The sequence below is a fragment of the Saimiri boliviensis genome, chromosome 15 (assembly GCF_048565385.1).
Source record: "Saimiri boliviensis isolate mSaiBol1 chromosome 15, mSaiBol1.pri, whole genome shotgun sequence".
NCBI lineage: Eukaryota > Metazoa > Chordata > Mammalia > Primates > Cebidae > Saimiri > Saimiri boliviensis.
Genome location: NC_133463.1, coordinates 45,746,040 through 45,761,640, shown reverse-complemented (window position 1 = coordinate 45,761,640; position 15,601 = coordinate 45,746,040). Strand labels below are relative to the sequence as shown.

The window sequence follows — 15,601 nt, the reverse complement described above, 5'->3', positions numbered from 1 at the left end:
CAGACCATCTGACATAAGAGCAAAAGGGCCATGTCCCCTTGTGGGAGGCAGGCCAAAGCTCTGCATTGTAATGAAGTCACCTTATTCAATGGCACGAATTCACACCGTTTAGAAGTCCAAGAAGAATGAAACTGGTAAACATACAAACTGATCAGCAAAAATGAAAACCAAGGAAAGTTTATGTTTTCTTAGGCAAGAGGGGAAAGGCTGAGGTATGTAAGACATACACCACAGAATACTGTTCTTTCTTTTTTATTTAGTCACAACACATCAGTACAACAGAGGTCAAACCCAGTTCAGTGGAGGTCATTTAACTACACCTGCTAAAAGAATAAACCTGAAAAATGGTATTTTATAGCCCAAATCAAATTAAATAAATCAAAGAGAAGGAGGCAGGAAAGCCCTTTTAAATATCTCAGCAACCACAATTCCATGCACCAAAAGGAAAACTCACATAGGAATTTCCAAAAAGAAAATATGGCAGTTCCGGGAAAATTAGGATGCATTTAACAGGTTCCACTGTACTACTCAATTGACCGCTTGCACACCGTGGTCCCTTATCCATGTTAACATTTGTGAATTTGAGATCCGTGTGATTAAGAATTCATTACATTGCTGGAGCTGGTGAATGCAGGCATATTTTATTCAATTACCTTCAGTTTCCTTTCCACCAACACTCCAAATGAGACCTAACTATGAGCTGCTCTCTCCTAACTAAATCGGAACTGCCAGTCCTGGCAGACACCAGCAGCTGGTCATATCGATTCAGGGCCACCAACAGTATGTACATTCACCTTTCTGCTATAGGAGGCAGAGAATTTACTAGTCTTCTTTCTTGGATAAAGCTGATCATCTGATTTGTCAACGCTTTGTTCAGAAATATAAAATTCAATATAGTTCCCCTCCCCCCAAAAGAATATTATTTATACAACACCTTAATCTGTCAAAATAGTAACAAACAGAATCATGTTAACATTAAGCATAGTGGTTTGGAAAATTAATTCTAAAAACAGACCATAACTATACAAGGAGAAAAACAGACCAAAAATACTAAATGTTAAGATTCCCCAAATTTTGAGGCAAAAACGGAATCATTCTGGTTTACAAAGTAAAATTAGGCACAGTGCAAACCTATCACAAAGTGTTGGCTTATACTCACTATTTCAATGTAATGTTTTGAACAAAATTTAACAACTAATTTTTAAAAACTGCTAATACATGACACGATGAAAAAACATTAAAAAAGAAAAAAGTAAACCAACAAACCTTTAGTCTTTAAAAAAAAAAATTATCTGAAAGTGTACCTTTTTCCTTTTACTGACGACTTTAAGGTGATGTTGGCAACAGTCCAGCCCAGCTGGGATTTCAAACTTTCCCCTCCCACATTCTACATCAGTTCTTTAAAAAGCTCCAATCTCCGTTCCCCAAGGTCTATAGGGCTTGCCAAGGTTTGCAGCCTGCGTGGGTGCTGAAGGGCTCAGTGCATTGGGAGACAGTAAGTGGAAGGAGCCGAAAGAGAAGGGGAAGGCCGACAGGGAGGCCACCGAGGAGAGCAGAGGCGGCGACAGTTTGGAGGCGGAGGTGACCACAGGGAGCACCGGTCCGAGGCTGCCGCTAGGGGGCGCCCGCAAAGCAGGCGCCTCCGGATGTGCCGAGCCCAGCCTGCCCTGGTGGTGCGGTTCCGTGGGCGAGGCCGTGGTGCCCGCGTTCCCGTGGCCGTTCTGGGGCAGCAACAGCGGGTGCGCGATGTGAGGGTGATGTCCGAAGGCGGTCCCCCAGGGAATGTGTCCGAGGCCCGCGTGGGCGCCGCTCGCGGCTTCGCGCTGGGAGGCGTAGTTGTTAAGATGCGAGACCAGTCGAACTCGAAGCGGGTCAGAGGCATCTAGTCCTTCGATGATGCTCAGGTAACGGGCAACTTCTGCCAGGCATTCCCGAAACCCCAAACTCCGATAGTCCATAGCAAGGGCGTGCGCGTCAAAGTAACCTAAGGAAAAGAACAAAAGAAAAAATCTCAGGGCTTTGCTCATTTCCCGCATTTCTTTCAATCCCAGAGGCAGCCCTTCCTGGCAGATACCTGCATCCCTTAAAAACAACACTCAAGGGTTCTTCCGAAAGTCTAAATATTGTGGAGTCGACCGAAATCTTTGCATTAATCAACATGAGCAGAATGTGTTTGCTAATACAAGTTCAAAGTCCAATTAGAAGCTGCAGAGCAGAAACTGGAATTATGCCCTACCAGCAGATGAAACTATGTTCATTCCTTTAATGTTTTCCCTCAACAACAACAAAAAATACATCAAGGACAGAGAAACCACAGAGCAGTGAAATTCATTAGGCACACAGATGTAAGTTATCATCGCGGAGCTTTTAGGCACTTGGACCTCAGTAAAGCATTTTCCTGCTGGAGACAGACACACAGACGTTGGTCTCCTGTTAGGCTTTCTCTGCTTAACCACAATACATTTCTTTCCTCAAGAGGCATGTGACAGCACATTTTTTTTCAATCCCATATACCGAAATAAGACCACATATTGTTTTTGAATGCTTTTTCTCAAAATAGCAATGGACAAATGTGAGAGCTACCTGATCTGAATCAGGGCTGTCACAACTTTTGAAGACTTCACAAATAATAGGTATTTTCCAAAAGATGCACTAGCTCAACCTGCAGAGAACTGGAGTGGTGAATTCACCGGAGAAGATTCTATGTGCATTCTAAAAGGTACTGACAGGAAACTGCATATACCACATACCGTTCTCTCCCCACCACCAAAGAAACATCAGGCAGCTACTGCACCAATCCTGGCCTTCAGCCGCTGCTCACTCTATGCCAACCACTCAGAGCCCCCACCAGGTCTAGGAGATGTACCTTTCCCTCCTGCGGTATGCAGCATTTTCAGGTGATCCACGGTCATCTGCAGGATCTCGGCTTTTTCTAGCTTAGCAGATCCCTAAAGATGAGAATGACAAAAGATTGATTTGGCACAAGGTCCTTTGGGAAACAACTTAAAATATGAATACATGTATGCAAATATATATGCTTTGTAAATCGTAAAGTATGGACTAAAACAAAATCAGTTGTCTTCACAAAATATGTTGGCATCTGTGTACGAATTCATCTAGGCACAGCGACACGGCTATTTTCCAAGGCGGATGAGATTAATGGGGGGAAGGAGTCAGAAGGTGCGGATAGCTACGCGGAGATCTTTACCTACTTGCTCCATTACCTGCTTCTCAAAAGCGCTGGGTACCAGCCTTCTCAGCTCAGATAAACTGTTATTGATCCGGTCTCGCCGGCGCTTCTCAATTATCTGCAGAAGGCAAGCAAAACAAAGGAAGGTATTTCCATTACTACTGTGAATTTCAAAGACAAAAAAAGGTGGTTGTTTCCGTTAATTAACAAAAATAAAAGGAGATTGCAAAGAGACTCACTCCTCTCCGTCTTTTTCTGGCCAAAATCTGAGAAGATGTAGTTGGGGACATGGAACCTAGAGCCGAACTCAAGTTTCTGAAAAGAGGGGAAAAAACGAACAAAAACTGAAATTGCCGTTAAACGAGGGGAGGTGATCCAAGAGATCGCCCCCACTCCCTCCCCGCACTCAGACTGTTTTGCAACTTGGGCTGGAAAGCGCCCCGGGAGTCTCCCTGGCCGCAGGCGGCCGGCAGCCCGCGACGCGCTGAGGTCGGCGCAGGGCACCGGCGCGCCAAGGGTCCTCGCCCGCTGTCACCGCGGCCGGCCGGCGCTCGCCTCCAGCTCTGGCTCCGCACCGCCGCCGCCAGCTCACCCATTCTCGTCCGCACTCTCCTTCTCCACCTCGATGGTCTCGTCCAGCTCGCTGTCAGAGGAGCTGTACTCGGGGTGAGCTCGCTTCATGCTGGCTGCCCGGGGGCTCCAGGGGAGGGTCGGCGCGGCGGGCAGGGAGGAGTTAACTACAGCAGCGCCTCTCCGCGCTCGGCTGCTCGCGTTCCGCACACACTGATCCCGCTCACGCTTTGCCTCTGGTTAAAACTCAACCATCCTTTCCCACGCTAAGCCCCTTCCCAGGGCTCTGGGGAGGGCGAGGGAGTGGGGAAGGCGGGCGAGGGGGCGAGAAGGCGGGGCAGCAGCTCCAGGGCAACAGCCGCCCCCCGGCCAATCCGGCTTCTCGCACCGCTGATTGACAGCGGCTCCGGGAAGGGGCGGGAGGAAGGCGGAGGGTGCGAGCCGACCGCGCCCCCGCCCTCCGCGCCCACCCCTGCCCGGCGGCGGTGCGTCTGCTCCGCGGGGGCTTCGCCGGGCTTGCACTCTGGGGAAGGAGGAGGCACGGGCGGTGGGGAGGCGCGGGAGGCCGGGCCAGGACACAAGCCCGCCGGCGGCCGCGGCCCCTTCCCGCCCCGCGCGCCCCGATTGGCCTGGCCGCGCGCCAGGGCCGCGCCTGCAGCGCCTCCGGTGAGCCGCACGCGCCGCGGGCCGTGGGAAAGTGCTGGCGCCGCGGCCGCCAGCCAATCCGGGCGGCCGGCGACGGCGGCGGCGGCCGCGCTGGCGGCGGCGGCGGGGGCGCTGGGCGTCCGCATGAAAGGAGAAGAATAGGCAGGCGGGGAGCCGGGCCGCGCGAGGGCGCGCCGGCGGGGCCTGGGCGGCCGCGGGCCGGGCCCCCGGTGTGAACCTGTAATCGGAGCCTGGGCGCCGGCCGGCCCCGGAAGCCGCCGCCCAGCGCCACCGTAAATCTCGCCTGCGTGGCCGCCCGTGCCCGGCGGCTGGAAGCGCGCGCTGTTGGCGGGGCCGTGCCGGGTGCACCTGGCCGGGCCGCGCGCTGGCGGCTCCGCGGAATCCGGAGGGAGCCGGGAGAGGGGGCGCCGGGCGCGTCCACGGTGGCCACCAGCCCAGGGATGCTGGTCACATGGAGGAGCAAGCTGTGGGCTCAGGGGACGTTCTTTTTGGATTTCTGGGATCCAGGCCGCACGGGCAGCCAGATTCCTTTCCGCAGGGGCTTCCCAGCCGCGGAATGGAATGAATACCCCTGTGCATCTTATTTCCGGGGAAGTGGAGCACTTGTTTTCTCGGCTGACTAGGGGGAGCGGGGGAACCCAACCGTCACTGGGGATGTCCATTATGCTGGGGATTTTTGTTGTCCCCCCGCCTTCCCCCGCTCCGGCGTTGGCGGCCAGATCCTCTCAGCGGGCGACAGGGTGGCGGTGCTGGCGTTTGCGTCTAAGGCCGGCCTTGCTGAGGGAATACACGTCTGTGACCCCAGACACACACACATCTCTGGTTTCGGTGGCTTGGCGTGGCGTGCTACGTGAAGTCCCCCCTTCCCGAATCCCCCAGGAAGACAGATTTTTTAAAATACGTTTGTAAATCTCTAAACTGATTTCTGATTCCAGAAACAGGATGATTGTTTCAAATTTGAAAATCCGGTTTTCTGCCCCTTACAAAGGTGCAGAGTAATTCACATTCCTCTCAGATCCCCTCTGAGGCTTGTAGTCCTGTCTGTGAGGGAAAGCTTAATACATATCGGTGAGGATAACAAAAGGCGTTTGCTCTTTGCAAAAAGCTTCCTGATTTCTAGACTACTTTATTGATCTCAATGCCATCTTTTTTTTTTTTTTTTTTTTCTCACTCTGTCGCCCAGGCTGGAGTGCAGCCCACTGCAACCTCTGCCTCCCAGGTTCAAGCGATTCTCCTGCCTCAGCCTCCCGAGTAACTGGGATTACAGGCGCGCACCACCACACTCAGCTAATTTTTTAAATTATTATTTTTAGTAGAGACTAAGTTTCACCATGTTGGCCAGGCTGGTCTCAAACTCCTGACCTCAGATGATCTGCCCGCCTCGGCCTCTCAAAGTGCTGGGATCACAGGCGTGAGCCACCACGCCCAGCCTCAATGCCATCTTAAAACACCCTGGATGCCAAACACTCTGACTGGCCCACCTGGGCCCAATCCATAGTTCCTCTCTGGGCACCCCCCACTCCACACCCGCCCCCAACACATACACACAGGAAATACTACCTCCTGGCTCTCACGGAAGCTTATTCCACTTCACATCGCCTCCAGCCCTAGCCCCTCTGCTTCCCTGTCTAGGCTGCGCCCTTCCATCAGCCATCATGAGTTTATTGCTGGCACCCCAGACCTCTGACTTCCTGAAACTTCACCGCATTCTGCCTGTCAGTTGTCAGTCCAAGGTCAATCCACCACTGGGCTTTCTCTGTGGAGGTACCAATTTTAAGGCTCCTTCCTGGCTCTCCCAGTCTTCAGTCCAGGGCATCCATCACTACTCCCTGCCTCTTCCCTCCCAGAACCTGATGCTCCAGGCATAGGAAACCATCCCACCTGCCCTCCTCTGCCTTCCAGAAGTCCCTCTCACCTTCCATTCCGTTCCCAAGAGTAAACAGGCCATCCTTCCCCAGAACCAGTGTGTCTAATTCCCCTCTGGCTCTAAATTTTCCCAGCCTCTGGCATCTACAGTGAGTCAGCCTTTCCTGCTTTGGCCCATTTCTGCTGCCGTGGAGAGGCATGGACAAGCTGCAGATGTTGGGTGAGAGGAAAAGACCAAGTGGAGTTAGGGATGCTTAGCTCTACATTGGCATCTAAATGAAATGCTGCTCACATGTTCATGATTACTTTTCTGTCAAAAAGGAAGTTCTCTATGACCAGGCGCAGTGGCTCACACCTGTAATCCCGAAACTTTGAGAGGCCCAAGCAGAAAGATTGCTTGAGTCCAGGAGCTCCAGATAAGCCTGGGCAACACAGCAAGACCCCCATTTCTTAAAAAAGAAAATTAAAAATTAGCCAGGCATGACATGCACCTGTAGTCCTAGCTGCTCAGGGAGCTGAGGTGGGAAGACTGCTTGAGGCCAGGAGTTCCAGACCAAGCTGGGCAACACAGCAAGATCCCCATCTCTAGAGAAAATTTAAAAATTCACCAGGAATGGTGGCTGGTGTCCTGTCTACTCCAGAGGCTTAGGCTTGAGCCCAGGAGGTCAAGGCTGCAATGAACTATAGTCATGCCACGGCACTCCAGCCTTGGTAACAGAGACTCTGTCTCTTAAAAAATTAAAAATGAAGGCTGGGCACGGCGGCTCACACCTGTAATCCCAGCACTTTGGGAGACCAAGGCAGGCAGATCACCTGAGGTCAGGAGTTCAGGACCAGCCTGACCAACATCTCTACTAAAGAAGACACCCCATCTCTACTAAAAATACAAAGTTAGCCTGGCATGGTGACACATGCCTATAATCCCAGCTACTCAGGAGGCTGAGGCAGAAGAATTGCTCGAACCCAGGAGGCAGAGGTTGCGGTGAGCGGAGATGGTGCTATTGCACTCCAGCCTCGGCAAGAAGAGCAAAACTCCGTCTCAAAAATAAATAAATAAATAAAAATGGGGTTGTCCTGCTTCTTAACTTTGACTCTCATTTTTCAGTGAATCCAGTAAATGTGTATTCTTCTATGTGACATGAGCTGTACTAGGGCCTGAAAACAAAGGTGACCCAAAAGTCATCAAGCCTGCACTCCCAGAACTCACATCCTAGGGAGAAGACAGAATACACAACTAAAATAGTTAGAGATGCTCCAGTGCTTGCAAGCACTCCTTGGTAAGGAGAAACAAGGGGATGAGGATTCTTTATGAGGTCTGGGAAGGCCTGTTCGGAGTTCGGAAGGGACTTAAGATAAAGAAGAGGTGAACTAGGTGGTTCAGTAATAAACAGAAAGAAAGGGGTGGAGACCTACCTACCATGGGTGGTAGGATCAGAAGAGAGAGTTCCACTAAGGGCACCAGCCCCCATTTTCTCCCATCTGCTACATAGAGGGGATTTATCCCTGGAGGCTTTAAGCAAAGAACGATTTTAAAAGTCACTGCTACCCTGAATGCAAGGTACCTCTAGCAAATTGACCCATTCTCCAGCTTAAATGGGACTGCCCAGGCCTGGCCCCTCAGGAAAAGGACCTTTTACCAATTAAGGGTGGGGAAGTGGGCAAGCATTGCCTTTTACAATTCATCTGTCCTGAAGGATCACCCTTTTTTATTTCGCTCAAAGGCTCATTTTCTTGCCTGGTTTGTAGAATCTGAGTTCAGTTATTTACTTACCATTCTGCAGGCTGCTTTTATCTGCATTCCCTTGCGGAAGAGATACTCCAGATGTCCTGGAAGAGAGAGACACTCCAGATTTAGGAATTCACTCACAAGGCCAGGCCCAGGTGGGGGCCTCCCCAGAGGTAAACTGGTAGAACCTCCAGAGAGAAACAGTTCATCCTCAAACTCCAGCCACAGCATTTCTCTATGAACGAGGCTTGGGGTGGCCAGCTTGTTGGAAGGGATGCAAGCAGTAGCTGGGTGTGGGACTGCCCGGGAGGAAGCCCAGAATCTTCAATGATGCCTTGATGAGATCATCGGCTGCTGTGGAGGTCCCTACTTGGATACACTTCATGAGGCCCTTTCTCTGTCAGTTTGCTGGTGGGTGCAGGTGATCTCAATTGAACAAGCATGGGACATGGCACTCAAGAGAACCAGAGGCTACACCTGCACCTCTGAGAAAGCAGGGGCTGCCTCTCTCTCTGACCTTTTAGTCTAAGTGCTGTATCCATTCTGAGGCAAAGGTCCTTGTCAAAACAACTTTCAGGTGAAGCCAGCCCGTGGTTGACTGAAACATTTAGGGCTGCTTGCTTATGTATTTGCTCTACAGACTTGTATAAAGCCCCTAGTCTGTGCTGGGCACTGAGCCATACCTAGAGCAATCAGGCAGAAAAGCCACAATCTCTATCAAGCTGCTCACAAGTTCTTAGCTTGGACATTTAAGCCTCAATAATCTTATCTGTAAAATGGTGATATTAATAATAGTTACTTTCCGGCCGGGCGCAGTGGCTCACACCTGTAATCCCAGTGCTTTGGGAGACCGAGGTGGGCAGATCACAAGGTCAGGAGTTCAAGACTAGCCTGGCCAAGGTGGTAAAACCCCATCTTTACTAAAAACACAAAAAAATTAGCTGAGCATGGTGACAGTTACCTGTAATCCCAACTACTCAGGAGGCTGAGGCAGGAAAATCACTTGAACCCGGGAGGCAGAGGTTGCAGTAAGCCAAGAGCATGCCACCACACTTCAGCCTAGGCAACAGACTGAGACTCTGTCTAAATAATAATAACAATAATAATAATACTTTTAAATGTCACGAATTACATATGATCAATTATGTGAAGCACGTTACAACAATGTTTGGCCACTAGTTAGCACCCAATAAACATCATCTGTTATTACTGGCTTTTAATACACCTGCTCTGCCCATGAGTATATAAACTCTGAGCACTAAGTTACTTCTGTGTTTCCTTCTCATACTCTGTTACACATCTAATGAGGTTGAAAGGCAGTATAAATAATTATTTGGTAATTGGATATATTAAAACAGAGTCTCTAGAAAGTAATCTTTTAACATCAGAAGGAAACAGTGCTTCTTATTAAGAGAACTAGATTATTTTGAGTAATATAAGTATCTGCTATTCATCATTAGTGAGAGTTATGTTTTTTGAATCTCTTATTAAGAAACATCTCCTGGGCATGTAGTGCTATAAATACATGTATAAGTTGGGAGTGAACTCATGGAGTTCATGGAGTTCCTTCATGAGAACACAGGAATGTTGACTAAGTGCCAGTTTTCCTTTGTTCCTCATGCTTACTGCTTTCTCTAGATGCAGCATCTTAAGCACCAGATTGCCTTGTGGCATGTCACGCCATGCCAAAGTGCACTTCCACTATCAACTTTCCTAATTGAGGTCAGATGTAAGATGCCTTGGTGTTTCCCTTGAAGGAGCTGTTTAATTGGAACCCTAACAGGCTGTGGTATGGTACAGTGGAAAAAGCAGGGATTTCAAGTCACCTGCCTGGGTTCAAGTCACTCTTTACTAGCTGTGTGGCCTTGAGCTTGTCACCACACCTTCACCTCTGAACCTCAGTTTCCTCATCCATAAAATAATAGCTCAGCGTTCACTTGGTTTTTCAAAAGGTAAAATGAGACAACGCATTTTTTCAAGTGCCACACAAATGTTATGCTTTATGCTTATGTTATGGTGTTGATGATGATGTTTAGAATACGGGATGCTTCTTCCTGAGCCTTGCTGGGCCACCAAGTCTGGAACTCCTGGCCTTCTTCCTGAGCTGTCCTGAGCCTCTCGTGCCTGACAGTGAATCCCTTTCACAGTGATCAACTCCATCTTTTAAAATATGTATATTTAAAATACCAACATGCATTTCATAGAACATTAATTTCTCAAGATCCTTTGTAAATGAAAGAATCTATTTCCAAATACATGTGGGAAACCAACTGTAAGATCTCAAAGCACATTACAGCGTGAAAAGCTCAGAGACATTCTACTAAAGAAGCCTTATTTAAATTTGTCTAACTCAGTGCTTCCCAAACTCACCAATTACGGCACCTTTTTTTTTTCCACGTAACATATGCTAACATTCCATTGAAACTGCATACCAAGGAACACACTTTGGGAAACTGTCATAGTATAAGGGTGGATGCATTTTGCTTTTGGTTAAAGATGACTGACCCACAAAAAAAAAAATTAATCACAAGCAAAAAGCAACTTAATACAAATTATTACTAAGCCAAGTGCTGAAACAGAACTTTTACTGAGTCATGTCTCATCACCTATTCCTCTTCCATCTGCAACCTTTGTCTCTGATTCCACAGTTTCCATGTGTACACATTATTTAACCCAAACTTATAAATGAGAGCAAGCATCTGACTTCCTATTTCTGAAAGTTATTTGCTGACTAATCAAAGAAACCAATTACTTAAAAATAATTTGTATTAACTTTTAAATACTTTGTAATAACAAACACCTTCATGGCACTTCATGGCACTATATACCAGAAACCGTTTTAAGAACTTCACGTGGGCCGGGCGTGGTGGCTCAAGCCTGTAATCCCAGCACTTTGGGAGGCCGAGGCGGGTGGATCACGAGGTCAAGAGATCAAGACCATCCTGGTCAACATGGTGAAACCCCGTCTCTACTAAAAATACAAAAAATTAGCTGGGCATGGTGGCGTGTGCCTGTAATCCCAGCTACTCAGGAGGCTGAGGCAGGAGAATTGCCTGAACCCAGGAGGTGGAGGTTGCGGCGAGCCAAGATCGCGCCATTGCACTCCAGCCTGGGTAACAAGAACGAAACTCCGTCACACACACACACACACACACACACACACACACACACACACACAAAGAACTTCACGTATAACTGATTGAATTCTCACAGCAACCCAGGAAAGGGAAATTATTTTCTCCAGCTTTAGAAAAGGAAGCCCATGCAAAAGGAAGTAAGAGATTTGCCCAAAGTTGTATCTGAATCTCTGCCATTGGTTTGATTCCATGACACCCTCTTTTCTTCAAAGAATAATTTACAGTGTAATGTATTCTTTTCTCAGTTAAAATGATACCAAAAAAAAAAAAAAAAAAAAAAAAAAGGCTGGGCGCGGTAGCTCACACCTGTAATCCTAGTACTTTGGGAGGCCAAGGTGGTGGATCTCTGAGGTCAGGAGTTCAAGACCAGCAGGGCCATAATGGTGAAACCCCATCTTAAAAAAAAAAAAAAAAAAGAGGCCGCGATGAGGTGGCTCATGCCTGTAATCCCAGCACTTTGGGAGGCCGAGGCGGGTGGATCACAAGGTCAAGAGATCGAGACCATCCTGGTCAACATGGTGAAACCCCATCTCTACTAAAAATACAAAAAATTAGCTGGGCGTGGTGGCGCGTGCCTGTAATCCCAGCTACTCAGCAGGCTGAGGCAGGAGAATCACCTGAACCCAGGAGGCGGAGGTTGCGGTGAGCCGAGATCGCGCCATTGCACTCCAGCCTGGGTAACAAGAGCGAAACTCTGTCTCTAAATAAATAAATAAATAAAGAGAGAGAGAGATACAAATATTAACATACAGCATATTATTTTCTCAATTAAAATAGTAATTTGCAGAATATTTTCATAATTTAAATAATTCAACTAGTTTTTATTTTTACATGTCCAAGACAGCTCTAGATATAAATGAGATAAATCTTAGGATGTCACAAAAGCAATCTGGGGAGTATTACTCCCTGGACTTGGTGCCAAGCTGCATTTAGTGGAAGTAAAGGCTTGTTTCCTGGGTAGCCTGAGTGCTGAGATAATCCTGCAACAGTTGGGATATACGATTTCCTTGGATCTGGTTTTCAAGAATTTCATAATTTATTGCTTTTTGTGTTCTTAGATATTTATTATAAATAAGTCCAAAATGATTTAAAATTATTAAAGTATATGCCTTTGGCACCACTAGAAAAAAAATTAAAGTATAGCAGGTGTCCATGTGAGCACCAAATTGGAATTCACAGACTCTACGTCTTTGAAACTAGAGGGCTGCCGATCCACTAAGTGATCTGTTTGCCTGAACTGATACACACTGGAGCTTTGAAGTTGAAAAGGTTTTTATTAAATAGTTTTACCTTTTGATTCAGGAGCACAGGGCAGAAAGGAGGGAGAAAAGAAGAGAGAACAGAGTTTTTATTTTTCCTTTTTTCCAAAAAACAAAAAGTGTATAAATTTAAAAGGTACACGTGCAATTTTGTTCCATGGCTATATTGTGCAGTGGTGAAGCATTCACTTTTAGCATATCCATCACTCAAGTAATGTACATTGTATCCATTAAGCAGTTTCTCATCACCCATCTCCCTTCCATTCCCCTACTCTTCTGAGGTTCCTATGCCTATCATTCCACACCCTATGTCCATGTGTACACATTATTTAGCTCCCACTTAAAAAGTGAGAACAAACATCTGACTTTCTGCTTCAGAGTCGTTTCAGTTAGAGAGAATGACCTCCAGTTCCATTCTTATAGCTGCAAAATACATGATTTCATTTTTTATGGATGAATAGTACTTCACTGTGTATATATACCACATTTTAAAATTAAATCATCCATTGATAGACCCTTAGGTTGATTCTGTATTTTTGCTATTGTAAACAGTGCTGTGATAAATATATGTGTACATGTGTGCAGGTATCCTTTTGATATAACGATTTGTTTTCCTGAATATGTACCTGGTAGTGGGATTGCTGGATCAAATGGTCATTTTCAGTTCTTTGAGCAGCCTCCATAAAGTTTTCCATAGTTGTACTAACTTACATTCCCACCAACAGCATATGAGTTCTGTTTTCTTTATATCCTCACCAACATCTGTTATTTTTTGACTTTTTAATAATAGCCATTCAGACTGGAGTAAGATGATATCTCACTGTGGCTTCAATTTGCATTTCTTTGATCATTAGTGATGTTGAGCATTATTTCATATGCCTGTTGTGCATTTGGATGTCTTCTTGCAAAATGTTTATTCATATCCTTTGCCCACTTTTTAATAGGGTTATTTGTTGTTGTTGTTGTTGAGTTCCATGTAAACTCTGGATATTAGTTCCCTGTTGGATGCATGGTTTGCAAATATTTTATCTTGAGAGGATAGATTTTTGAGTCACATTAGAGAAAAGGCTTAGGATCAAAAGCTGAAGGAGTTATTTATGTAGTAGGTAATTCTGGTAAAAATAACAACAATAATAATGTTACATCAGCACCCAAATGACAATATGCTGCAGAGAACTGGGACAGGTTAATTCTGTACCACCACCCCATGCCCCCCACATATACATACATATACACTGTCAAATGGCACTATAAAGGTACATGATGATGACTAGGGCTTAGCTATAGAGGAAGTGCACAGGCCTTCAAGAGGAAAATGTCATTGACAAACAGCATTGAATATCAATGAGGCATTACCCAGGTGGGGCTGAGAATTTAGAAAGGGGCCAAAGTCCTATAGTCTGGCAGGAAGGGTTAAGAATCATTGGAATTTAGGCATTAATGTGACCTCATCTGTAGTCAAAAGCTAGTGGGGCCAGGTAATATTCTAGTTACAAGATACAAAAGAAGTGAAGCATGGTTGGATAAGCATGGCTGGATATCATTCCTGAACTGTGTTACCCCAAATTAATATGCTGAAGTACTAAACCCCAATGTAATAGTATTTGGAGTTGGGGCCTTTGGGAAATAATTCGGTTTAGATGAGGTTATGAGGCTGGAATCTCTACAATGAGACTAGTGCCCTTATAAGAAGAGACACCAGAGAACTAATTCGTTCTCTCCTGGTACCATCTTTGTTTCTCTTTTTCTTTTCTTTCTTTCTTTCTCTTTCTTTCTCTCTCTCTCTGTCTCTGTCTCTGTCTCTGTCTCTCTCTCTCTCTCTCTCTCTCCCTCTCTCCCCCACCCCCGCTTCCTTTCCCTCTCCCCCCGCCCCCCCCCACCACTTCCTTTCCCTCTATCTCTCCCTCTCTGCCCCACCTGAGGACACAGTCTGCAAGCCAGGAGAGCCCTCACCAGAACCTGGCCATGCTGGAACTTGATCTTAGACCTTCAACCTCCGGACCCATGAGAAAATAAACTTCTATTGTTTCAACCACTCAGTCTATAGCATTTTGTTATGGCGGCCTGAGCTAAAACATTCCTATTTCAAAACTTTTATAGAATCTTAATGTATGTTTGTAAGTAGGCATTTTTGTTACAGATAAGTGTTCTGTTTCTCAGCTTTTAGAATGTATTCCATTTTACTTGTAATTGAAAGAGCAAAACAAAATATACAAATTTTTGCCATTTAAAAGTCCTTTTTTAGAGCAAAATATATTTTTCTATTTTTCAAGGATTTTTCTTTTTCAAATCCATTATAGGTGAGTTAAAGAAATAAGGCAAGCTCCTTTCCAAATAAATGACAAAGAGCTTGGTATTTCTGGTAAGTATCGCCATTTAAGAGGAGATTGCATTTTTAGTCTCTAATTTTCTCCCCTGTTCTTGTCCTTTTTGACCTTCTTGTCAAATGACAGTGAAAGGAAGGGGTGCTTTGTCTCTGCTGGAAATTCCCACTATGGAGAACTGGCTCTACCGACCCTATCACCAGTGCACAAGACAAATGAGCCTAGGACCCCTTTAGGCTTTCAACCCATCTACCTCTCAAGTCAAACCCCCAGAGTTCATTGTTCCTGCGGTTTCCTTTCACCAGCCTTGCAACTATCCCTCTGTGAACAGCTTTCCCAAGTGCAGCAGGCTGCGTGCTCATCCTCCCTGAGAGTGCATGCTGAAGAACACAACTCACTTCCTTGGATCTCAATAGAATGTGTGCTTGAATAAACTTTTATTTTACCATGTAAAAACATTATTAAAAGACTTCCATAATTTAGCCATTTGGGTTTTATGTTTGTAACATCGTATTTAGTAATTATAATACATAGTATATAGAATAAAAGTAATGTTTTTTTCCAATGAGGAAAGATAGTGGAATAGAGACAGATGAGTTGGTAGAATTTTTCAAGGGTTCAAATACATGCCATAAAATGTCAAGGGTGGGGCTTCCCTCTGTTGCCTAGGCCAGACTGCAGTAGTGCAATCAGAGCTCACTATAACCTCAAACTGCTGGGCTCAAGTAATTCTCCCACCTCAGCCTCCAGAGTAGCTAGGATGATAGGTGCATGTCACCATGCCCAGCCAATATTTTTAAATTTTGGTGCAGAAGTGATCTCTGCATATTGCCCAGGCTGGTCTCAGACTCTTGGTCTCAAGC

General features: G+C 46.2%; 1 protein-coding gene across 5 annotated transcripts; it reads right to left on the bottom strand.

Annotated features, from left to right (window-relative positions):
• Positions 1-236: 236 nt before the first annotated feature.
• HEY1 (hes related family bHLH transcription factor with YRPW motif 1) lies at positions 237-11,006 on the bottom strand. 5 transcript variants are annotated; one of them, XM_074386962.1, is made up of 6 exons: positions 8,980-11,006; positions 8,064-8,119; positions 3,430-3,505; positions 3,213-3,308; positions 2,867-2,948; positions 237-1,984 (listed from the first exon to the last, which is right to left on the bottom strand). In XM_074386962.1, exons 3-6 carry the CDS (start codon positions 3,478-3,480, stop codon positions 1,401-1,403), a joined length of 813 nt encoding a protein of 270 aa, XP_074243063.1. In that variant the 5' UTR covers positions 3,481-3,505; positions 8,064-8,119; positions 8,980-11,006; the 3' UTR covers positions 237-1,400. The 5 variants fall into 5 exon arrangements, with proteins under 5 accessions (XP_074243063.1, XP_074243064.1, XP_010349198.1 ...); XM_074386963.1 differs by lacking the exon at positions 8,980-11,006 and having other exon boundaries at positions 8,064-8,237; XM_010350896.3 differs by lacking the exons at positions 8,064-8,119; positions 8,980-11,006 and adding an exon at positions 3,783-3,998.
• Positions 11,007-15,601: the final 4,595 nt, after the last annotated feature.

What these genes read in the sequence shown, in the direction of transcription:
- HEY1 (XM_010350896.3), bottom strand. Translation starts at nt 3,871, where the DNA reads ATGAAGCGAGCTCACCCCGAGTACAGCTCCTCTGACAGCGAGCTGGAC. An exon ending in GAGAGTGCGGACGAGAATGG is followed by an intron (nt 3,506 to 3,782) that starts GTGAGCTGGCGG and finishes CCCTCTTTTCAG; the next exon opens with AAACTTGAGTTCGGCTCTAG. An exon ending in CCAGAAAAAGACGGAGAGGA is followed by an intron (nt 3,309 to 3,429) that starts GTGAGTCTCTTT and finishes TGCCTTCTGCAG; the next exon opens with ATAATTGAGAAGCGCCGGCG.